The 26,258-nt window shown below is 42.8% G+C and overlaps 1 protein-coding gene across 1 annotated transcript in view; it reads left to right on the forward strand.

Annotated features, from left to right (window-relative positions):
• TSPAN7 (tetraspanin 7) overlaps nucleotides 1–26,258 on the forward strand; it is a 100,290-nt gene that overhangs the window by 43,737 nt on the left and 30,295 nt on the right. The window contains exon 2 of the mRNA XM_069945836.1: nucleotides 25,519–25,707. Within this exon, the coding sequence (XP_069801937.1) occupies nucleotides 25,519–25,707 (189 nt within the window). The remainder of the gene's footprint in view (nucleotides 1–25,518; nucleotides 25,708–26,258) is intronic.

The following is a 26,258-nucleotide window of genomic DNA, read 5'->3' on the forward strand; positions in this document are numbered from 1 at the left end:
TAACATTACTTTTTGGAGTGCTGGAACAGGTGTAAAATCACTAACGATGTCCGTGCTGCCCGTGTAATTGCTTAGCAATCTAGCAGATCCGTGCTCGTTTACAGTTTATCATCTAGCCGAGTTATAGGACCCTTACTCTTGTCCTGGGTTCTCTTTCTTGAGAGGGGGACACTGCAACTAGCTGGCTTCCTGTGAATTCCTAAAAAGCAATTACTTACTGGTCCTGCAATGTCAACTGCAGGGTCCAGGCCTCAGAAAAAGTGTAGCCGGGGTATTCCCTTGGTATATAGTTGTGGCCTGAGGCCCTAAAGGCCCTAGAGTAGCTATAGAGCCCATGTCTGACTTCTACCGGTAGTGTGTCTTTCTCTCTGTCTTTTAGACTATACCATCAATTGTGCTTGGATTTTTTCCCCCACTATGATTTTAAACCCCCTGCCCATGTATTATGCTGTATATTGCTGCAGACATTAGCTGCGATCTTGCAGCTTTCTATTTCACGCCATGTGTAGTCAGAGGCGATATCTATGCTAATCCCTCTATCAGACTATACCTATACATAAAAACCCGTAAACTATATGTGTTTGCATAAAACTGCTTTACTATGCTTGTCCTTGTTTTGGCGGAATTAAGGGCTGCGTTGTTCTAAGATTCATCTGATTTAGGGAAACAATCCATTTAGCAGGTAATGCTGCTCAGGAAAAGACAATGTTGATTTATCGGTATTGTGTTTGGCAATCTAAATATTGGGCTCGATCCAAAAAAAGCAGAATCAGGAGAGGTGAATGCAATTTATTCTTTTGAATTGGCTTTTCTATGTGAAGCATTAATGTGCAATTCCAGTGCTTCTGCCAGTGGAGAACAGCCGGGGCAATGCGGGTCCATTTGTTTCGAGAACAGAATGTATTCTCTAGAAATAGATGTTTTTTTTGTTTTTTTTTTACCGGAACCCTCTTTACAGAAGAAATAAAGGTATTTTAGACGGAATCCGTTGGGGGTGGCGTGTGTGTGTGCGCGCAGATGTTGATGATGATATTGTAGCGATTGACATCTGGTAATCTCTAAACCTTAGGCCTCATTCACATGTCCAGTGTTTTTCAAGGAGCAAGATTTTGTCCGCTGCGTGAAAAACACTGGACATCCGTTTAGATGCGCAGGGTTAGGGGTTGGGAGGCGCTAGTGTTGTCCGTGGGCTGAGTGGGGGGCTGACAGGAGAGGGGAGAGACTGGAGCGGAGACAGGAGTGGTGGCGGGAGCGGGGGAGATGGGCGTGGGGCATATCGGAGTGTTGAGAGACAGGAGCGGGGGAGATGGGCGTGGGGCATATCGGAGTGTTGAGAGACAGGAGTGGGGGAGATGGGCGTGGGGGATATCTGAGTGTTGAGAGATAGGAGCGGGGGAGATGGGAGCAGGTGAGGGGAGTGGGGGAGATGGGAGCGGGTGACAGGGGCAGGGAGAGGCATCAGTGCCGCAATCCACACTATGACCTGTCCTATTTTTTTGCGGCAAGGATCACGGCAAGAATGATGGAACAGATGGTATGAATGCACATAGGATTTAATGGGCTCTTAAATTTCCTTGGTCATGTATCTACGACCACAGACATTTTTACGGGACGTGAGAATAAGGCCTTTTATTGTCTTGGTTTACTACATAAGGGTACGTTGACACTAAGGAAAACAGGCGGAAATTCTGAGCGAAACCCTCACCACCGACTCCGCTCGGAATTCCACCTGCCTTGTGTCGCCATGTGATGTATAGCACATCGCCGCTCTCCGCTCAAAGAATTGCCATGTCAATTCTTTGAGTGGGGGGCCGTGCAGGCGCGCTATACATCACATTGAGACAGTGAGGAAGGCGGAATTCCGAATGAATTCCGTGGCGAGGGTTTCGCTCTGAATTTCCGCCTGTTTTCCTAAGTGTGAATGCAAAGTCATCTTAATGAATAGTAATTTCTCTTTTTTCAGTATTCTCAGAGAGATGTCAAAGGACTGCGGCATCCCTATATAATTGTGCCTTTTATTGGTCACCCAGTGTGCAGCGTTTCATCTTTTAAAAAAGGTTGATTATTCATCTGTAGCATTGAACATGGGTGACTAATAGAGGAACACTTTTTTTATTTGGATGCTGCAGTTCATTTCTTTCCTAAATAGATTGTTTCTAGTTACATTACGATAAAGCTTACCTGTCACTATAACATCTCATCAGACGTGTCAAAAGTTATTGATCACAGTGGGTCTTACTGCTGAAACCTGCAGTGATCAGGAGATATATCTGGGGAGAGGACGTGGCAGCGTGATCCATTCCCCGTCTGCTCTCTATTTCCATCAATCAAGGACAGTGCTCACTTGCTTCTCATTCCCCAGCCTGCTGCCACCGTTATTACATGTGCCGAAGGCGCGCGGGTAATAACTGTGGTGGGGGTGGGGGTGCAATCATTAGATCGTCCGGGCAGCCCATTGAATATTGGCTACTCCTATTACACAGAGTGACAACAGCAGATTGTTGCTATTGTGGTCTTTTGTTTTTCAACATGTTGAAATACAACGATCAGCCAACATTGTGCATGTCGGCTAATCTCTGCTTCTTATTACACAAAGCGATTATTGGCTGTAATGGCTGATAATCGGCCAAATAAGGCTGATATTAGTGATGGTCCGAACCCGCCGAGGTTCGGGTTCGGCTGAACCCGAACGCTCGGCATTGGATTCCCGCTGTCTGCCCGCTCTGTGCAGCGGGCGGATCCAGCGGGAGGACCGTCTGGAAAACTGGGATACAGCCTATGGCTATGGCTGTATCCCAGTTTTCCAGGCGTTCCTCCCACTGGATCCGCCCGCTGCACGGAGCGGGCAGGCAGCATTAATCAATGCGGAGGGTTCGTACAAACCCCGTCCGAACCAGGTTCGGACCATCCCTAGCTGATATCTCTTTGTGTATTAGCCTTAAAGCCCCTATTCCACGGGCCGACTGTGAGGAGCAAACGAGCGCTCGTTTGCTCCTCGTTCCGCGCTCACTGCCACCGCTATTACACGCGGCAGCAGCAAGCTGGTGAGTGCGGGAGGGGCCCCGGGGAGGGGGGGGGGGGGAAGCTGCCTGGTCTGATCGCTAGATCGTCCGGGCAGCCCATAGACGATAGTGGCGGTCTGCTGCCACTGCTCCTATGCCACGGAGCGATGGCAGCAGATCGCTGCTACCACAGTCGTTTGTTTTTCAACATGGTTGAAAGACAAACAACAGCAACGATCAGCCAACATGAACTATGTCGGCTGATCGTTGCCTTCTATCCCACGGGACGATTATCGACCGTAATGGCCGATAATCGTTCCGTGGAATAGGGCCTTAAATCTATTGAAATCTGAAAAAAAAAATTCATATTTGGAAGAATTTCAATGTAAATTTGGATGGAAACCGTTTTGTTCCAAACTGATCTCTTCCTCTCTAGTAATAAACTCAGCAGAGCGGTATGGAAGAATCACATGACAAGAGAAATATTTTAGGCCAGTTTCTCACATTTGTGACAAGTCAGCTGTCTAATGTGTATGGAAGCCGTCTGACTCTCACTTGACAGACAACGTCAGGGGAGAGGATTTTTAAATGCCAAGCCCTTTGGTTTTGTGATGCCAGGTTCAAACAATGTAAAAATGATGTCCGTCTTTCAAAATAACGGCCACCATTGCACAAATAACGTTTATTATTTTTGAAATAACGGACTACTTGCACAATGATGGTCCCAACCCCCACTCCCCCATGTACTGTGCCTCTGCACAGCGAGCAGACATTGCCATCACTGCTGACTGTGCACAGCTATCTAACAGCGTCAGCAGTTTGTAACATGAATTGCAGCTGACAGTTTCACCTTTAATTTTTTTTATAATGCTAGAATACCCCTTTTAGTAGAATAAAACTGTTAAAGGGGTACTCCGGGCGGGGGTTATTTTTTGGGTATGGACCGGGAAGGGTGGAAATAGAGGCCTCCGGTCACTTACCTCCCCGGTTCTCCCGTCCGGCTGCTGCTTCCTGGTCTGAGCTGCGGCTTGAGACATGACATCTCAAGGCAGCTCAGCCATTCAGCGGCTAAGGCGATACTCCACTGAATGACTGAGCTGCCTTGAGATGTCCCGTCACAAGCCACAGCTCAGACCAGGAAGCAGCAGCCAGACGGGAGAACGGGGCGGCGCGATCCGGGACCCGGCGCTGGAACCGGGGAGGTAAGTGACTGGCGGCCTCTGTTTCCACCCCTACCCCGGCCATTCCCTAAAAATAACCCCCTCCTGGAGTACCCCTTTAATGCCCCTCTTAAAAGGGGCTGTCCCATCCTACCCTTTTCAGCTTGGCTCTGTCTATTCCCGCTCTCACTTCCTGCTCGGCTGGGGGGGGGGGGGGGGGGTAAGGGGGCGAGGCAGGAAAGTAAACGTCAACATGACTGTGAGAAAAGAGTGCCAAACTTCAAGAGAAAGCAAGTTTGCAAATGCAAGCCTGTGCAAAATTGCTTTCTTTTGCTCAAAAGTTTAGGTGATGGGAATACCCCTTTAAACATAACCACGATAGTTAGGGATACTTCCATTTCCTTAGACCACCAGGGTAGCCTTATTAGTATATGTTTTTTTCTAAATCAAGCATGGATACTATAGTCGTCTTTATAGTCCAAAACATACAGAAATGAAACTAAAATTCAGTCCATGAAACATTCCCTTAAAGTGTTTCTCCAGGAGCTAGTAGTGACAGAGCACTTTCACGTAACTGACCCTGGGGGATATGTGAGTGGGCAGCTTGTGACTCACATATGGTAAATATAGTATCTACATTTGATATTCATGTGTATTCAGAACCTATAAAGGTAATTCGTGGAAAATCCATGTAAATATTAACCATTGTGAAATCTCTCTTCTGTCCTTAGATTATCATGGTGGTTTCCTTAATGATCGTTGCAGACTCCTAAACCACACAGTAGCAGTCGTACCTTTTTAACATGGTTGTGGTCACGGAGTCTGTAGAAACTGTTTCCGAACAGGCGCCTGAAATATGTAGAACGGATCCTGCACGGCCAAGAAAGCAATGTAATTTATTGCTTATGAAAAACATAACATTTTAATTATTAGCCAGTGTTTCCTGGCTCTTCCGTATTATGTCTAGAAACTTTTTGGGCAGAGAGTAATTGTTGTTCTGCATATATAAAGAGGGTCTCTGTCACTGAACGTATACGAGTGACAACCCAGTAGTGTGGATTCTGGAGTTTATTTTAGTGTATGTTAAAAGCCTCATAACTATCAGGAAAGCAGGAAATTGCCTCTATAACGGTATTCACGATGTTGTGGAATTCTAAAAATAAGTCTTATCACATTTCTGGGCAGATATAATAAGACCTGGTAGTCAGCTGAGAACAAAGCTGCAGAAATAATCATTGTTCCATTTTAGGTTTAAAACTATGTCCTTATTATTTTATAAGGCTCCTTAGGCCGTACATGCAGTCATGCTGGAGGAAAAAAAAAATCGACATGTTGTATATTTATTAATGTTTCTGAAGACTCGGTCATGTTGGAGACCAAAAACAGAGTGGTGAAGCTGGCAGACAATGGTGTGCGGGTGTTAGGGTAATGGCAGAAACCAGTTGGGCATACCATGGCATTTTGCAGTATGTTAAGCACCAAAAATTAATTGAAATATATATTAAAGACCTAGGGAGCCAGATTAATCATCCAAGGAGTCTGCCTTATTTTTACATTAGTCAAGCTATTAAGACTTTCATAGATGCCATTAGAAAGGAACCCAGGAGTATCAAACAGATTTCCAGTAGCATTGGCTTCGCAGTTTTTGGGATATGTCTAGTCATGCACCACCTCATGTATTCTGTTCTTTATTCTTACAATGATTAGTTTTTAAATGGGAAACCTGCTAATGTGTCCCTATAGTGCATGGGGTGCTGAGGATGAAGGTGAATTCATCTTCCTCCTCGGCAAAGTTGCTGTTAATATGCTAATGAGGGGGTGCACCGCCCCTTCTATTGAATATTCATCAGGCTGGGGCGGAGTGGTGCACTGAGGGTGGTAGTCCTGCCCCCAGTGCACCAAATGGCCTAATTAGCATATGGAATAAACTACAAACTGCACTGAAACTGCGCTGAGGAAGAAGGTAAGAAACTTACCTTCATCCTCAGCTTCCCATGTCCTATAGGGAGATATCAGCAAGTTCGAACCTGGTGATAGTTTCCCTTTAGGCCAGTTTCATATGTACTGTTTCGCAGCGAATTTCACGCGAGTTCCGCAGCAAAACCCCTCCGATAACCTGTACCAATAGCGACGGCCTACATAACTCAGCATCTGCCGGGCTAACAAGCCAATACATTGCAGAAAAAGAAGGAAGATGATCCAGCAACCAAATCATCCTGCTTCTTTTTCTGCATACAAGATCCCCAACCTTTCTTCAGGTGGCTATCCTTTGCAACACCTGAATGGAATAGCATGCATGATTATGGTGATAGCGGCACATCACTTTATGTGAAGCGAATACATTACCTGTCCACTCTGCTGGATGCCTCTCCGACTCCCGGGTCACTGCTGTCCTGCTCAGCCAATCAGTGGCTACAGCGGGACAGCGCACTGATTGGCTGAGCAGGGAGCCAGAGAAGCAAGCGGTAGTGCAGGCAGGTAACGTATTAGCCCAGCAGCGGTGGGTTAAGTGTGCCTATGGAACCCACTCACAGCACAATAAATACGGAGATAGTGGGGGCGTTAAGAGGTCAGGCCCCCCGCAATCTCCTATTTTTTCCCGATCCTGTGGATAGGGTAAAGATTGATTTTCTTGGAATACCCCTTTAAGGATACTTTTTCCGAACCTCCTTTTGTAGTCGCACTTCTATAGTTGTGGTAGCCCCACAAGCGCTGCCATCAGATTCCATACTCTCCTTTAGGGTCATTGCCTGTAATAAAACTATCCAGAGTCACATTAGATAATTGGTGGCTAATAAGATAATAACCTCTCATTTTGCTTTTTGCCGAGCCTCCCGTCTTTGTTTGCCTAAGTTACTGCTCAGATTGTACATGGCATTTATTAGAATCAGCTAATAGCTTCATAATTCATACTGCCTTCCCACACGTTCAGAAGAAAAACAAGCTAATGGTTTTCAGAAAATGCATGTCTATACGTCACAATGATGACTTTTTCAGCTGTACGAGCTGAATACTATGCTGTGGATGCCCTTTTGTTTGCCCATGGTATATTAATGTGATCGCTGCATAGAAAAAATGTGATGATTTTCAGGGGAAGCTTCTACATGTTTAACCTTTCGGTGGCAGAAAAAAATGGAAGGCATTGAGATCATAATTATAGTAATTAATCTTTGTATTTATTTGTACATATTCCAATAATCTTTATATCCAGTATGAAGGGGTTCCATGTAATGTGTCATGTAGTTAATGGAAAGTAATGGACTGTTCCAGCACATGCAGTCTTATGCTCATGGTAGAGCAGCATCTCTGACACCAGAAGCCAATGTGCTGCTGTGCAGTGTTTGGTGTCCCAAAGTTCAGTGCTATTGGATTCACATAGGATCCAACACGAGAAAAAAAATCATGTGTTTACCTCTGTATGACAATGGATACAAAATTAGTATAGGGATCAACAGAATTCTTTGGGTGCCTTAGTATGGGTTGTAATTAGAGATGAGCGAGTACTAAAATGCTTGATACTCGAGACAAATATTTCCCGATGCTCGGGTGCTCGTTTCGAGTAACAAACCCCATTGAAGTCAATGGGAAACTCGAGCGTTTTTGCAGGGGACCAAAGCTCTGCACAGGGAGGGTTGCCTGAAAACCTCAGAAAATTATGGTAACAGCACGTGCAACAGCAGGGGCAGCATGCATGGATGCCTCTGGGACACAGTGAGGATAGTTATAGCTGAACTACAGATCCCAGCCAGTCAAGAGAATGTCAGCAACAAGACAAATTGACTACTGACAGCTGCACTACAAGTCCAAGCAGCAGCCAAGAGTAGCAACAAAAAAAATGTTTTTTAAACATTTTAGGCCCTTAGAAGCACTTTGGGTTCTTTGTGTTGGATTCCTGCCTAACCGCACACTAATTCCCTGCCTAACACTCTCCCTAACAGAGAGCAGCTCTCTCCCTAATCTCTTCCAGCCTGCGTCTGACGAGCGCACCACAGGACCTGATTCTTATATGCCCAGGTCATCTGATCTGGCCAGCCAATCGCTGCTATCGACATGTAGGGTTTCCATGTGATGCTACAAGCTCCCAAAGACTCTCCTGCATGATGATTGGCTGAGAAAAAGCCACCAAACATGCAGGAAGAGGAAGATGCTATTGTCTCAAGTATCGCGAGATGCTCGTCCGAGTAACGAGCACCATCGAGTACCCTAATACTCGAACAAGTACCAAGCTCGCTCATCTCTAGTTGTAATTATAGAAGCTTTCACTAACCCATAATATGACCATGTGCATGCGTTCTAATGGTCAATAATAATAGTAATGAATAAGGATTGTGTTAATAAAACTCGAAGAATGCACCTGTGTAAAAGTATCATCGATCAGCCGAGGAACAGGAAACGTCTGATCCTCGGCTGATCACATCTTTTCTGCAACTCCAAAATATATCTCTATCGGCTCAGGGCTGCATGTGTCTTTGTGTAATGTGGGGATGTGCGACTGATAGCAATATATTTAAATGGCCGCATGAACTATACAGGGATCGTTTGTGTGGCCCGGCTGCTTGCCGCAAGACCTAGAAGTATAAAGACAAGGAGGCAGAACTGTGAGCTTCTCCATTATAAACTATGACAGGGTCTGTGCAGAACAATCCATCTAATTCCATTATACCGGACATTCTGGTGTCTGCATGAGGGACACATGTTTATCTGCATCGATTTATACAGAATGCGTCGCTGAAGCCTGGTTCACACTGTTGCTGTTTACACATGGAATTCCTTAATAGTTTTGAGTGGAGTTCCCCTTTAAGTACTCGTATGCGATTCACCTTCTAGTAAGGATGGATAAAATCGGATGGATTTAAAGGGTCGCACAAGACCACTGATGTGTTTGGCCACAGCATCCCATGCCCAAGAATTGTGACGTCTCTGTGACACTTGCGCCGGGGAGTGCAACACAGCAAACACAATTGTGATTGGTTGCTGAGGGCAGTTTACACTAGTTTCTATGTTACACTCTTTGATGAATCTGCTTGTGACTGTGAAAATAGCTAACTTTTAGTGGAATACGGATTAGATTGATTTTGCATAAAGCGAGTTAAAGGGAGACTTTGGAGAAAAAAACAACATCAGCTGGTGTCAGAAAGCTATAGAGATTAGTAATTTACTTCTATTAAAAGAAAAAAAATAATTTCTGCACTTATCAGCTGCTGTATGTCCTGCAGGAAGTGGTGTTTTTTTTTTTAAAGTCTGACACAGTGCTCTCTGCTGCCACCTCTGTCCATGACAGGGACTGTGCAGTGCAGGGGAGATTTTCTATGGGAATTTGCTACTGCTCTGGACATTGATGGCAGCAGAGAGCATTGTGTCAGACTAGAAAGAACACACCACTTCCTGCAGGACATACAGCAGCTGATAAGTACTGGATGATTTTTTTTATTTTTTTTAATAAAGGTAAATTGCAAGTTTCTATAACTTTCTAAAACCAGTTGATATAAAAATGTTTCTCCCCCCCCCCCCCCCCCCCCCCACCACCACCACTGTACCCCTTTAAATGCATTGGGCTTGCTTCATAAAGAAGTGAAAGAGTGGTCGATTTCCATTGTCCGTTCTTTACTCATCCTCATAGCTCTGGGTGTTTTTGATTAAATTCTACTAGTCGACCACAACAGTATTGTAGAGAAAGTTCTAGCATTCATTATGATACAGCAAGCTACTGGGCTGCGCTAATGTTTTTTATTTCGGTAATGTAGTTCAGGGAGCAGTCATTCAGAAGGAAAATACTTTAACGCTCCCGTGCACAATAGTTCAGAGGATGTGAACTGGCGGTGCTGCAGAAAATCTTTTATAAAGAGGTTCATAGAATGTTATTTCATGTATTTTTTACATTCACCTATAAAGTACTAGGTCATTTAAGGGGGTTATTTCCCCAGCTCTAGCGCTCTTGGCTATCTGTCTGTGCCCTGGAATAGCAGCCATGCCATACATCCCAGCACAGAGGAATAAAATGCTAAATCATTGATCACAAAGTCATGCTGCATCCAAAGGATATTCCCTCTTCTATAAGATGGGAGTACCCCTTTAAGGGAACAATTAAAAAGGGGCAAGTTGAGATACCCCTTATAGGCACCTCATGTATGCTTTAAGAACAGCTATAAGACTTAAAGCGACTCTGTACCCACAATCTGACCCCCCAAACCCCTTGGACCTTCAGATTTTGCTGTTGCTCTGGACAGTTCCTGTCTAGGACAGAGATGTCAGAAGAGAGCGCTGTGTCAGACTAAAGAGAAAACACCACTTCCTGCAGGACATACAGCAGCTGAAAAATATGGAAAGACTTGAGATTTTTAAATAGAAGTAAATTACAAATCTATATAACTTTCTGGAACCAGTCGATTTAAAAGAAAAAGATTTTCGCTGGATAACCCCTTTAAAGTAAATGCACCATTAGGAGTTTTGAATTTTTTTTTCACTACCTTGTCAGCGGCACAAAGATTTCATATAAAAGGGGTAGTGCGGCGGTAAACAATTATTCACAGAATAACACACATTACAAAGTTATACAACTTTGTAATGTATGGTATGTCTGTGAATGGCCCCCTTCCCCGTGTCCCACCACCCCCACCCGTGTACCCAGAAGTGTGGTGCGCTATACATACCTGTCACGTGCCGACTCGTCTCCGATCTTCAGTCAGCGATGCCGTCTTCGGCCGAATCCCTCCGTCCGTCCTGAGTGCCGGCCGCCCTCTGCCGCAGCCGCGATTGGCTGAGCATAACTGTCTGGAGAGCAGGTCGGGAGAAGTCGCACTTATCGCATTATGCTCCGGGCTCTGTTTCACGTGATGGAACAGACCACCTCTTTAATCTGACCCAGGGATAGAATGGCACCATCACGGGAGAGCCCGGCCCGGTTCCTGTGTACAGCGCTGTTCTATCCACGGGTCCCGGGCCGCTGCTCATGCACTGGAGGCGGGCTGGCACGCCCCCAGTGGGAGGGAATTTCCTCCCCTCTATGACGCGGCTCCATTGATTCTAACGGAGCCGCGTCATACAGGGGAGGGAATTCCCTCCCACTGGGGGCGGGCACCGGCTTGTCTGTGACGGCACCGTTCTATCCCTGTGTCAGATTAAAGAGGATGTACCTGGTGGTACATCCTCTTCAAAGGAAAAGTCCATTTTTAAAATCCGGCAGCCGGCAGAACCAGGGGGATTCTGATTGAGTGGCAAGAGCGGCCTCAGGACCGGAAGGCATTTTCCCCCGAGTTGTAAAGACGTCAAGATTTGGAGGAAAATGCCTGTCCCGGCTGATTGACTGGCCGCTCAGCCAATCAGTGAGTGGAGCGGCGTCTCACCTTAGTCATTGATTGGCTGAGCAGCCAGTCCATCAGCCGGGTCGTGACGTGTCAGCGCCAGAGATCCCGGAGCCTGGCGGGGGTCCCAAAGCCGGTCCCGCTGCTCATTGCAGGCTCTGGGAGAGGTAAGTTCATACTTGTTATCAAATTCCCCCCTGCTGGATTTTAAAAATGGACTGACTTCTCCTTTAACGAAAGTCTATGGGGGGCTTCCCTTTAAATTGACACATAGCAGGGAGCAGACAACGCGGCCCTCTCTCCGCTCAATCCACTGATTGGTCATGGTCTAAACACTCATACCCTGCCTGATAAAAACTGTTGATGTGTCTCTATGGCATCACAGAAAGTAAAGAGTCCCAACAGCACTAAGGAACCAAGTCCAGTTAGGCCACGTTTGTAGAGTACTGTATGTACACTGGTAAGCCCACAATCCCAAGTGTGGGCAAATAGACCTGAAGAAGATACGACATGGAGAGAGAAAAGAGCTGCTGCACCTCACACCTATGGCTGACACTAATGCCTCTCGGCCACATTGAGAAACCAGCGCCAGGATGTTGGTATATAATTTGATCAAACCATATTGCCTCATGTACCACGTGTAGGTCCCCTGGTTCACATGAGTCCCTACACTAACTCAACACTGTGTCGGTCAGTGACTGCCAACCCCGCAAAGTGAGCGTAAGCAGGGAAGGGAGGCCACGGAATGGCCCTGCAACCCCAATGTCACAGGATCAAACCCCAAGGTCCTCCGAAACCCAGCAGGTGCCGCCGGCGGAGAAAGCTAACTACTCACCATTGGTCACATGGGTCTTACCAGGAGGAGTGCTAGCTACTCGGAAAAGGGAGAAAAGTAAAATACGACATGGAGAGACCTAAAGAAGAGAAGATCCAACAGCCTCCATAGTAAGTTATAGTCCAAATTAAATTCATAAGATCAGATACAGAACTGCAATGTTTCAGCCTGATCTTGTGATTTAAATTTGAATTACAAGTTACTGCGCATGCTGTTTGACCTTCTCTACTTCAAGTCTCTCTAACATATCAAAAGTTTTTTGGGAAAAATGTACACTTTAACGATAACCTATTGTCATTTTTTCTCTATGGATGTTATCTTTCATTGTAATCCTGTCTGTGATGATCAGAAGGTGACATGTGAGAAATGATCTCTAACCACTGAGCCTATTATAATAAAGTCAGCGACATGAAAAGAAGAACAATAAAATCACCAAAATGTTTAACTTTATTTAAAAGTGTTAATGGTGCCCACAACCATCAGCTTCTCCTGGCTGTATCTTAAGATCAGGGGGGTCTCTGCACTAATATCCTGACCAAACATTTTTTTTTCACACGTCTGTGTGACATGCCAAAAGTGACAGTAACACATTAAACCTACATTTCCTTTAAAACAGCTGGTCAGGGACCTTACACTGGTGGGTGCTATGAGGGAGATTTATCAAACATGGTGTAAAGTGAAACTGGCTCAGTTGCCCCTAGCAACCAATCAGATTCCACTTTTTATTCCTCACAGACACTTTGGAAAATGAAAGGTGGAATCTGATTGGTTGCTAGGGGCAACTGAGCCAGTTTCACTTTACACCATGATTGATAAATCTCCCCCTATGTGTTTGGGGGCCTAGGTGTCATTACTAAGACTTTAGAGGATGTTTCCTACAAAGTTACATTCTTGTTTGACCAAATTTTATGGTGTTTTTTTCAACTTATTAGGTAAAAATTGGTGACAAACAGGTGACATTGGTGTTAAACTCAGGCCCTCCAGCTGTTACAAAACTACAATTCCCATCATGCCTGGACAGCCAAAGCTAAAGCTTTGGCTGCCCAGACATGATGGGAATTGTAGTTTTGCAACAGCTGGAGGGCTGAAGGTTCTGTCTATAATCTGGGTTGTGTACTATTATAACCTCATTGGAAACCACATCATTTTAGGGGCCTGACCTCTCCTGTTTACATCTACGCTCAGTACATGTGTAATATAACTGGAATAAAGCCGATATGAGTGACTGTCCCGTACACAGTGTTTACAGATATATAAAGCACAAGGTCAGTGGGAAGCATCTATGGGAGAAGTGCCACATTCTTGTCCGTTGCAGTCATAAGCTGACGTGCAAATCATTCCCGCCATTGATATCATGTGTCAGTAGGCCGGTCCGGCAGGAGGCTGGGGTATGTAGCAGGGAGGCACTATTCATACAGTAGTCCTGCTCCCACCAATGTGCTAGCATGTTAACCATGGTGCTAGATTTGTCGTGTACAGTAAATAGTATTAAACGGCTTGTCTACATTCCACGCACGCTTCTTCTAGTAAGTGATAATTGTTTCTAATTGTAAAGGTTTACCAGGCACTTAATACTACATCCACTAATTCACCTTAAAATGGTTTATAATTGCACCTCTCCGAGGCAAATCTACCGAGCGCCCGCTAACATCTCTTCTCATTACCTATATGGTGTTTTTCATTAAATACTCATATTTTCTCATTAAACAGAAAGTATTTATTGCATTGTGTAAAAATAAAGGAAAAATTCTTTAATAGCTAGCGTTGACCTTCCTCCTTAAAGGGGTACTCTGGCAGAAATATTTTTTTTTTATTTAAAAATCAACTGGTTTCAGAAATGTATGTAGATTTGTAATTTATTTCAAGATCTTAAGTATTCCAGTACTTATCAGCTGCTGTATGTTCTACAGGAAGTGGTGTATTCTTTCCATTCTGACACAGTGCTCTCTGCCACCACCTCTGTCCATGTCAGGAACTGTCCAGAGCAGTAGCAGATCTTCATAGAAAACCTTTTATGCTCTCGACTTCTTCATTTTTAGCTATGACTGTAGTACCACCACCTATTCTCAATAGTCTTCCTCCAGTTCGGCAGTCTGTGCTAAATCAATCCTTACTTTCCTCTTATCCATGATATTGGCATCTGTAATGTTCATTAACTGTATGACCTCATTTAACCCCTTATCCTCCTCATTGCCGTTAGAAAGTCATCAACCTAACACATTTTATCCTTTGGCCATCGATTGGGAGCTGTAATAACGTTAGAGACTAGCGTTTAAGATGTGGAAGGCAGCTAGTGGCGTATTAGCATATATTCTTTTCCTTAAAGTGCTCGGCACGCTTATGTGTCACTCAATATTCCAGGTTAGTTGTCAGCAGTAATCTCTGCATTCATATTGTATATTAGATGATGAGGATAAATTATACAGTACAGGAAAGGACTGTCATGAATACAAAGTCCTCATTTGTTTCATGTCTTCATCTTTGAAAAATTTGAAAAAAAAAAAAAAATGAAACGTTCCTGGCATTACATAAATAATAAGAGTTTCCATCTTACTTGTCTGTTTCCTTATCTGTCATAGCCCAATTAAAGGGGTACTCTGGCAAGAAAAATGTTCTTTTTTTTAAATCAGCTGGGACGAGAAAGTTATATAAATTTTTGTAATTTACTTCTATTTAAAAAATCTCCAGTCTTTTAGTACTTATTAGCTGCTGTGTGTCCTGCAGGAAGTGGTGTATTCATTCCAGTGCTCTCTGCTGCCTTCTCTGTCTGTGTCAGGAACTGTCCAGAGCAGGAGAGGTTTTCTATGGGGATTTGCTACTGCTCTGGACAGTTCCCGTCTCAGACAGAGGTGGCAGCAGAGAGCACTGTGTCAGACTGAAAAGAATACACCACTTCCTGCAGGGCATGCAGCAGCTGATAAGTACCAGATGGCTGGAGATTTTTAAATAGAAGTAAATTACAAATCTATATAACTTTCTGAAACCAGTTCAGTTCAAAGAAAATACATTTCGCTGAAGTTCCCCTTTAAGTATTGACAGGCAGCCTTATTTTCTGGATCAGTATAGTGCCTATGAATCGGACCCACACAGACCTATATGGCATATCCACAGGATATACAAAAAAAGAAAATCGAAATATAGTTCAATCTGAAGCCGGTTTCCCCATTAATAAAGTAATTCAGGCATTCAGATGATGGTTATGACTAATTGACCAAGTATTATGGTAGAATAGGCAAGAAAAAAGGAAAGTTTTGCTTCCTGACCCAAGTAGTGCATGAAGTACCTGCCTATGAATGTTCGCCAAGCTATTGTTAATGAATGAAGCATATTAAGGGATGTATTGCGGTGTGTGTGAGCTACTTTCATATTGGATCTGTGTATTAAAGGGGACAACATATTTAAAAGGGTCAGGGTTGCCTTTAAAATGATTAATGGCCACGTCACCAGGAAGTAGAGATATGTGAGGACCCAGGCACTAGTGGGATTGCAGCAGCGGGGGATCAGGCAGGTAAGTATTCATTGTTTTTATTTTAATTTTTTTTAATCTCCTAGAAAAATCCTTTAAGTAGCTGTGAAAGAGAAGAATAATAATGTCCGTCGTTCATGGCTTATTAAGGAATCCTCTAAGTTTGTGTGTTGGTCTTGTTGGCTCAAAATAATTGGTAGAGATGAGCTAACTTACAGTAAATTTGGTTTGTGAAAGGCCTAATACTCTGCATTTGAATCCCAGTGGCTAGAGAAGATTGATGCAGCCATGTTTTAGACCTGATACTGAACAAAGCTTGCTGCCCAAAAAGTCTCTTGTGATAAGTGCTGGGAATGCTTCCTTAACATATATATTGGCTGTGGATGAGGAGAGCGGCCAATGGTGACATATGTGCTGAACTGGAGCGGCCAACAAGCATAGGCTCCACAGTGATCTGCTTCATACAGAGCTCTAGTCTACACAGTCAGACCTTGGTTTTCTTATTGGCACAGCTTGACACAATCTCCAAGTTGCAAGTGATAAATATATCTTCACAAAGGGCCCTTGCACACTGAGCAATAGACGAGGAATTGAAGAGGAAAAATTTCTGCTTGAAATTCCTTGCCTATTCAGCTCTGGCAGAATAGGAACGAAATTCAAGTAGAATTTAAGCCCCATTGACTTCTATAGGATTCCTCTAGCGAGATCCGCCCAAAGAATTGACATGTCCATTCTTTGGATGGAATGCGGATCCGCAATGGAATTTTCCTGACAGAGACTCCGCCATGTGAACGAATTAGCGGAAAGCACATTCAACACAATAGAAAAATGAAATGTTCGTTTCTTATGGGTGGAATTTCGAGCGGATTCAGCGTGCAATTGGACATGGAATCCTTTCGAAATTTCGCCTCTTTTACTTAGTGTGTTAGGGCCCTAAGGCAATTAAGTGGTTAAGTTGGAACTATATGGGTTCATCTAGAAACCTGATTTACATTACTGTTGTTAAAGGGGTACTCCAGCGAAAATCTTTTTCTTTCTTTCTTCATCAACTGATATTAGAAAGTTATATTGATTTGTATTTTACCTCTATTGAAAAAGTCAAGTCTTCCCATACTTATTAGCTGCTGTATGTCCTGCAGGAAGTGTTGTTTTATTTTCAGTCTGACACAGTGCTCTCTGCTGCCACCTCTGGCCGAGACAGGAACTCTGTCTCGGTTTTCTATGAATCCCCATAGAAAACCTCTCCTGCTCTGGACAGTTCCTATCTCGGCCAGAGGTGGCAGCAGAGAGCACTGTGTCAGACTGGAAATAAAATTTTCTGCAGTACATTTAGTAGCTAATAGGTATGGGAAGATTTGAAATTCTAAATAGAAGTAAATTACAAATCAATATAGCTTTCTGACACCAGTTGATTTGAAAGAAAAGGATTTTCGCTGGACAACCCCTTTAAGATTGTCCTTATGAGTATGGCTCTTAAGGAAACTATGGTGCGCTTTGTACATTGAGCCCGACTTCTCGAATGGATTTCCAACAGAAAAGGCCAGTTGTAGACCACATTACCACTACTGTTCTAATCCGCCAAATGTCTACATACTTATCCGTCAGTGTGTTATACAATCCCAGGCCTATATTCCCTCTTGCGTGATTGGAAGGGTCCCGGTGACCACAAGATCATTCTTGATCTTTATTCCAACCCATTCTGGTTTAGTTTTTTATGCCAGCATTTCATACTAGATTACATCAAAGCTGCTTAGTAAATGGCAATTTGTAACTTGATGGTTCCAGCATGATGATCTGGTAGAAATTACATTCCACATAGAAGAGGTGAAATTCGAGTTCTCTGTTTATGAACATGTAAAACATGCAAATGTATGAGGCAGAATCCAGTTCGGTGAGAATCCACTCTTTAGTTAGGATAACATAAAATATTTTAGAGGTTTTTTTTTATATGCCCACAGTAGATTATTGGTTGCTTTGTTGCTACAGTAGTGGCAGTATCAACTGGATGTGGTACAATTTTTTTTTTCTTTTAGATTTGAGTTGTTAGTACAGTTAGTACAGATTTTCTTTACTTAGAATTATCATTAGCATACAGATATATAGACATGAATGCAAACTATTACATTGTTATACTGGTAGTGATTTTAACCAGCTGTAGGTGTGAAGGGCGTGATGGTGGACTGGCAGAGATAGGAAGGTGGTACAGAATAAAATGACCTCGAGGTGCAAAGGAAAAGCAGAACTGTAGTGTTATTTACTTAGCAGGTGCTGGCGGGAAATCAGTTCTGACATAGTGTGAGGGATTTGTGTTTCATTGCTTCCTTCCTAAAGTGGGACTCTTTGTGCTTTATCAGATGACAGCTGCAGTGGAGAGAGACCTATTTCCATACTCTGAAATTTCCTGATCGGTTTTTCAGGAGATGTTTTAGAGGTGAACTTCTAAAAGCATTGGCAAGTAAGATTGGTGGTCTTAGGGTATGTTCACACTGAGGAATAGGCGAGGAATTAGGAGGTTTTCTGCTTGAAACTTCCTCTTCTTCAGCTCTGGCGGAAATTCAAAGCCCCAATGACTTCTATGGGATATCTCTAGCAGAATACTTCCCAAAAAATTGTCATGTCAATTCTTTGGGCAGTAAGTGGATCCACGGTGAAACATTCTAAGCGTAAATTCCAGCGTATGAACAACAGAGTGGAAATCCCATTGAGCACAATGGGACATTGCTCTGTACATAATTTACAGGCAGAATTTCAAGTGGAATACGCGTAAAATTAAAGTATTGGATTGCCCCCCAAAGGTTGTACAAATCCCCAATATACACTTTTTATGGGAAATGCTTATAAAGTGCTTTTTTCCCTGCACTTACTACTGCATCAAGGCTTCACTTCCTGGATAACATAGTGATGTCACTTCCTGGATAACATAGTGATGTCACTTCCTGGATAACATAGTGATGTCACTTCCTGGATAACATAGTGATGTCACTTCCTGGATAACATGGTGATGTCACTTCCTGGATAACATGGTGATGTCACGACCCGACTCCCAGAGCTGTGTGGGCTGTGGCTGTGCAAAATTGTTTCTAAAGTTTATCGCCATAGGGTTTGGGTGGGTGTAAAACAATGCTACAGTACTTCTAGGAAACAATAGCACTATAAAAAGGTTGAAATATATGGAAGTAGTAGGGCCCAACAATAGTTTAGTACTGTACTTTACCTCCACAACTTAGGTTACAACTTGGGTTACACAGAGCCATAATCCATTCTTGTGTGTGAGTTGTAAGAATACTATTAGCCTCCACCACTTTGCATCTGGAAATCAATTGTAAGATGAACACTTTAATATCATTTACATTCTTTTTTTTTTAAGTAGTCCATGTAGAAAACTTAATGGGAAAAACAGATGCTTTGATATTTGTCATTCTGCCAGTCTGTGTTATGTTATCCTTGGCGGGTTAAATGGCTTTTCTCTCGTACGGTTTTCCAAAGTCAGCAATTGGTCTCAGTCTGTGATACATTTATCAAACTAGATGCCGCAGCGTAAAAACACTAAATAAAACATGTGGTTCAATAAAAACAACAGTGAGAGATACTACACCAAAAGCCGCTATAGAGGATATGACATCAGACTATGCAGACTGGCACATGGACGGGTCGGCTCTGCTGTTAACCAAGTGGAACTATATGTTGTGTGCTGTTCAGGCTAATAGAAGTGATCAGAGAATACAGCCGACTCGTACAGCAGTGATTGATGGCCGACTGCTGTATATGCAGGTAGCAGCACATCTATCACCGCTGAGCCGAATGGAACTTGGTACCGTACTGGTAGTTAAAAAGAACCTGTCTGCCATCTGATCTGCCAGCATCATGGGTTTAACTGAACAGATTGATCCACACCCCTCTCCCCGCCCTCCTGTAGATTGACAGCTGACTGCCTATACACAGCATGGATAGATAACTGCCAATTATCAGCTAGTGGGCGGAGTTTTCTGCTTCTCATGAATATCCAGGACTAATGGGCTCATGCACATAATGGAGAGGACTACTTATTGTCCATGATATTCAGGAGGATATCTCTGGATCAGCTGCACAGAACAATGTAAGTGATACATCATTCTGTTCAGCTTCTCTGTCACTAGTTTATGCTACCCTGAGATAGCACAGTATAAACCTACTGACAGAGTCGATTACCAGTAGGGTAATATCTATATTACTTAATCATACCTTTTATTTATCCTTTTAATATTCAGCATCTAATATACAGATATACTTGCCTTGCTTATAAGTGCTACCCACAGCTTGTGCAGTAGCATGTAAGAGGAGATTCACTTTAAGCCCAGTGCAGGTGTAGCGGCATGCCATAGTGTATATCAGGTGAGAGGAAGCTAAATCCACCATGAGGCTTAATAGCTGATTGCACAGAACTGCTTACACTGCAAATCCCATTGTGTAAACATGTCATCGCTTCCAATTGAGAGCTCTGCCAGGATTATGTATGTCCTGAATATAGCCTGCCTGCTGGAAATGCATGGTATAAACAATAGCTCTGCAGTCTATTTGCACATTACGTGTTAGTATTCTATATATGTGTTAGTATTCTATGTTTATAGTAGCAACAAAGCAGAGGGGAAAGGTAAGGTAATGTGATTCTTCTCCCTCCATCCTGCTGGCCCCCAGCACGTGATGCCATGTGACCCTGCGTCTGCTTACATAAATGTAAACCACAACAACGCCGCTTCTACATTAGTACCGGCTGGTAATTATTGTTTAATGGCCTCACTGTTTGTATACGCTCCATTAAGTCCCTTATCTGGAAGCGGTGAAAGAAGGTAATAACCTCTGAATCCAATAATTTTCATGTATTATCAATAAATGCACCAGAGGTGGAACATGCAAATAAATGGCCTGCCTTGTGAAATCAGTAGACGTGTATCCACTGGCGGACATTCTGCCACTTATATTGTCAGAAAACGGAAGCAGAGATAACCAATTCTCTGAGTGTAGCAAACACCATAGAATATTTATGTGAGACTAGGTTCATACTACTTATACTATTATAAAGTTATGGCCTTTCCTCTAACATAAGCCAAAAGGAAAAAATAGGGTTCCATCCATTATAAAAGAAATACATTTTTCCAGAGTTAGAGGGCATGGCCAACTTTTAGTCCTCCGGGGATGCATAAGTCGCTCTGCTCTACTAGTGATGAGCGAACATCACGATGTACGCTTTGGTTCCCGAACACAAACATTAAAAAAATGATTGTGAACGGTTCATGTTCGCCGAACATTAACAAAGAAATACAGTAAAAGCGTCCTTTTCGTCTACACACATGCGTATCGATACAGTAGAAGCATTTGTTTCGGTCTATGCACATACGTATCAATACAGTAGAAGCATACATTTCAGTCTACGCACATGCGTATCGATACAGTAGAAGCATTTGTTTCGGTCTATGCACATGCGTATCAATACAGTAGAAGCATACGTTTTAGTCTACGCACATGCGTATCGATACAATAGAAGCATTTTTCTTTCAGTCTATGCACATGCGTATCGATACAGTAGAAGCATGCGTTTCAGTCTATGCACATGCATATCGATACAGTAGAAGCTTACGTTTCGGTCTATGCACATGCATATCGATACAGTAGAAGCATTTGTTTCGGTCTATGCACATGCGTATCAATACAGTAGAAGCATACGTTTTAGTCTACGCACATGCGTATCGATACAATAGAAGCATTTTTCTTTCAGTCTGCACATGCGTATCGATACAGTAGAAGCATACGTTTCGGTCTATGCACATGCGTATCGATACAGTAGAAGCATGCGTTTCGGTCTATGCACATGCCTATCGATACAGTAGAAGCATACGTTTCGGTCTATGCACATGTGTATCGATACAGTAGAAGCATGCGTTTCGGTCTATGCACATGTGTATCGATACAGTAGAAGCATACGTTTCGGTCTATGCACATGCATATCGATACAGTAGAAGCATACGTTTCGGTCTACGCACATGCGTATTGATACGGTAGAAGCATGCGTTTCAGTCTACGCACATGCATATCGATACAGTAGAAGCATACGTTTCGGTCTATGCACATGCATATCGATACAGTAGAAGCATACATTTCGGTCTACGCACATGCGTATTGATACGGTAGAAGCATACGTTTCAGTCTACGCACATGCGTATCGATACAGTAGAAGATCGCAAGATATACGTTCCCGTGTTCAAATATGTTTGAAAATGATCGTTATAACCATTCCGATTATCATACAAATTGTTTGTGATCGGTGAACACGAACATATCCGCTCATCATCTTGTACTTGAAACCCAATCCATTCCCCAATCCATTGCCTATTGTCAGGCAGATACCTGTGTTTGGCCAGCAGCACACCTGCCATTGGCCAACAACCAAGACTAATGACATCGGTGACCAGATACATTTATTTCCATGCACTGGCCAGCATAACTTTCTGCCATAGTTAGATTTCTAGGGGGGCACCATGGACCATTGTAGTCCCATGTGGCTCCCACTTAAAGGTCTAAGATCCCTCATTTCTCTTGTGGTTTTAGTTATATGTGTCAACCAAAACACTAATTTTAACCAATCCTCACATGTATTTTATGTCATTATTTTCTTAGCTTTGACCACTGCATCTAAGTCGCTAATTAGCCAGGTGCGGCAATCGGCCGAGGCGGCTAATACGTGCGATCCCTGGCTCCATCTACTTAATGGCAGCCGGATGAGTGTACTCGTCATGCGTTATTAATGGGTTAAGGCAACATACTGGGGTATTGTGGATGTTATTGTTTTTTCGTCAATTATGTTCATACTCTTGGTAGGCCATCTATTTAGTACTTGTTTGTTTTGTATGTGGCTGCAGTGTTCCATGTTCTGTGTAGTATATTGCTTGAATGTCTGCATGGAGTTTTAATAACTTTTGATATAATGCTGCCCATGGATGAGACATACAATTCATTCCATACGTGTTCTTATCTATTCAGTCTCCTGCCCACAGTTTTGAGCTGCTGCTTTCTGTTGAAAACACAAAAATCTGTGTGTGAGCTGTTCTCTACGGGACAGCTGATGTCACAAATCCCTGGCCAGCTGTATCTGCAACTCTGTAGCTGCTTTGTAATGCTGGGAGAGATAATCTAGTTGAGTTGCTGATGAATGCACTGTGTTGTATCCTCCCAACATTAAAAAATTGCAGATAGGGAATTGTTTACATCAGCCCTCTTGGAAGAAAGGGGGGAGGAGGGGGGGAGACTGAGAGAAAAGCTCACACACAGTTTTTTGTGTCTGCAGCAGAAAGCTGCATCTCCGAACTCTGGGAAGGAGACTGAACAAAGAATAACAATTATGGAAGGAATTGTTGTTCTCACCATGGTCATTAATGTATGAAAAGTTATGTTTGAGTGGAATACCCCTTTAAGTTCTCCTTGTACTTGGTTTGGTATAGAAAGAAACACTGATTCCATCTCTGCTTAGCCAATCAGTGGCTGAGGCAGGAAAAGATAAATAAGAATTTATAGTAATGGGAATGCTATCTATGCCTTAAGATCTGTTCACATCGGCTTTATCATAACAACATCATGGTGTCCAGTATTTTACAAGACAAAAAAAAAAGAAAGAACTGCATGCTGTGATACTTTGTAATTCAGCATTTGTAATGATTTCTGCTATAGAGGCCTCTAATTGAGCCACCAAATCAGGTTTTAAAGGTAAGCTGTCACCAAGACAATGATATATCCTCTATCCGCATCATGTTGTAGAGCAGGATGAGCTGAGCAGATTGATATATATCATTGTGGGAAAAGATTCTGTATAACTTATAACATGTTGAGTAAAATCCCTGATCATTCTGTGATAAGGAGTCCAGTGGGCGTGTCGCTCAATGGGCAGGACTCTTTAGCATGGAAACATTAGAGATTTCAATCAATAAATTACAAGTTATACCGAATCTTTTCCCATAAAGATATATATCAATCCGCTCAGCTTCTTCTGCTCTATAACATGTTGCGATAGCTTAGGTAGCAATTTCATGGTGACTGATTCCCTTTAGTTATTGCTTCCATTTCAAAGGTAGTATACTACTTTTTATTTGGTCAAAAATGGTAATAATGTGTCCACTGCTTTGTTGGAGTTCAGCCTGTAGAAACTAGGTCAGTGCTTTCATCAGGTCAGCAGCATCAGGAGGAATGTTGCCTTTTCCAGTAACTATTTGTTAATGGGCATCTGAGACAGAGCCCTCATTATAATAGTGTCTAGGAGATGCTCTAACAGGGTCATTGGGTGGCTTCCTGAGTAGCCCCTCCATTCTTCAATTCAGAGACTGTTTGCGCAGCCATTTAAATGCATACAGGGAGATGTGCAGCCGATAACGATAATTTTTTTTTTTTTAAACGATATTTTATTAGAGGCTTATGTAATATTTGAACATACATATTGAAAATTCATTACATATTCAAAAAGAAAGTCGCTCACAGGCAACAAAGGATTGTATGTCTACAATATCATACAGATACAATGAGCCTTTGTAATAGATAACAAAAAATTCAGTCAGCCGATGAACGAGCAAGCGCCCATAACTGATAATCGGCATGTGTAAGGCTGCCTTTACACGGAGCGATAATTCGCCCGATCGTACAATTAATGATTTTGAAGTAACGATTTTTTTTAATAACGATCAGCATTTAGACGGAACGATATATTGTACGGAAAATTCGTTTTGTGATCGCTTAAGCCTATCTCGCACATAGGTAAAATCGGTGAATGACTGTTTACACAGAACAATCTGTGAATTTTTTGTGAACAATGATTTAAGAACATGTTCAAAGATGAAAATGAACGATTTCCATGTACGATTATCGTTTAAATTCGATCGTTATCATTCGCAAATTCGCACGATAATCATTCTGTGTAAACGCAGCATAAAAGGGCGAGCAATTGAATCTTTTGTGCGGCTATATAAGTTATCCTTATTATCCTTACAAATTCAGCAAATGCATGTACTGTATATAGTTCTCTGCACATTGGGTATGAAGGTTGCAGGTACTTGTATTCACTGCAAGACCTAGCTGAAGTACCCACTCATTATTATAGTATCTCTACTTTTGTTATGCTGGTCAATGAGTTAACGTATTCATGGATTCCTGGACTTTGTTAAGCCAAGGCTTTATAGAAGGTACTTGATATAAACTTGCCATCTTTCATACTAGACATGGATCCAGTGATATTAAATACAAAATAACGATGTTAAAAGAAATATCCGGCCATTTGGAAAATTCAGCAGCCGGCAGGAGCAGGGGGAGAAACCGATGAGGAGTACGAACTTACCTCTCCCCGTTCCCGCATTTTCCCCCGAGCTGTGATGATGTCACAACGTGGGGGAAAATGCCTGTCCCAGGTGATGGACTGGCCGCTCAGCCAATCAGTGAGTGGAGAGGCGTCCGGCCCCAGTCACTAATTGGCTGAGCGGCCAGTCCATCAGCCGCGTCGTGACGTGTACACTCTGGCGATCCCGGCGGGGTCCCAAGGCTGATCCCGCCACTCACTGCAGGCACTGAGAGAGGTAAGTTCATACTTGGTATCAAATTCACCCTGCTGACTGCCAGCTGCTGGATTTTCCAAATTCCCGGACTTCTCCTGTATGTGCTTTTGTGCATAACAGGTTCTGCCTCTAATGCGGGTGATGCATTCCACAATGGTACCTAATTTTTTTTTTCTCTTTTTCTATTTCAGATTACAGGTGTGATTCTTCTAGCTGTTGGCGTGTGGGGAAAACTTACATTAGGAACATATATCTCTCTTATTGCTGAAAACTCCACCAATGCTCCCTATGTCCTCATCGGAACTGGAACTACAATCATTGTCTTCGGACTCTTTGGATGCTTTGCCACTTGCCGTGGTAGCCCATGGATGCTGAAACTGGTAAGGGGCTTTTGTTATCTAATATATTTCTCTTGATGCTTTGCTATGTTATACTCGCACTATATTCTTACTACTATTTTTTTTTTTCATCCATTTTTTTTCTTACGTATTTGAAAAACGAATGAAAAAAACTATTGGAGTTGTGTGCATCCGTTTTGATCCATTCTTCCATCTACTTCCATTATTAAAAAATGATCAAAACGCAACCATTTTAACGTATAAAAAAACGTAGCTGACCTTATTTTTGTGTATATTAAAAAAACGTGCGTTTTGATCAGTTTTTTTTTATAATAAAAGTCAGTGGAAAAACGGATCAAAACGTATGCACCTGTTTCCACCCTTTTTTTTTTTTTTTTTTTACAAATAATAATTTTTTTTCTGATATATAGAATGACAAAAAAAAATCAGCAATCTTGGACCCCCCCCCTCTTTTTCTTTATGTTGTTCACCGTGCGGGAACAATATTGTCATATTTTAAACCCTTCCCGCACCACAATGTCAGTTGCATCATGGTGCCCATAAGGGGGTACAGAGGGGGGTCATGGCGTGCT

This window comes from Dendropsophus ebraccatus, chromosome 11 (assembly GCF_027789765.1).
Source record: "Dendropsophus ebraccatus isolate aDenEbr1 chromosome 11, aDenEbr1.pat, whole genome shotgun sequence".
NCBI lineage: Eukaryota > Metazoa > Chordata > Amphibia > Anura > Hylidae > Dendropsophus > Dendropsophus ebraccatus.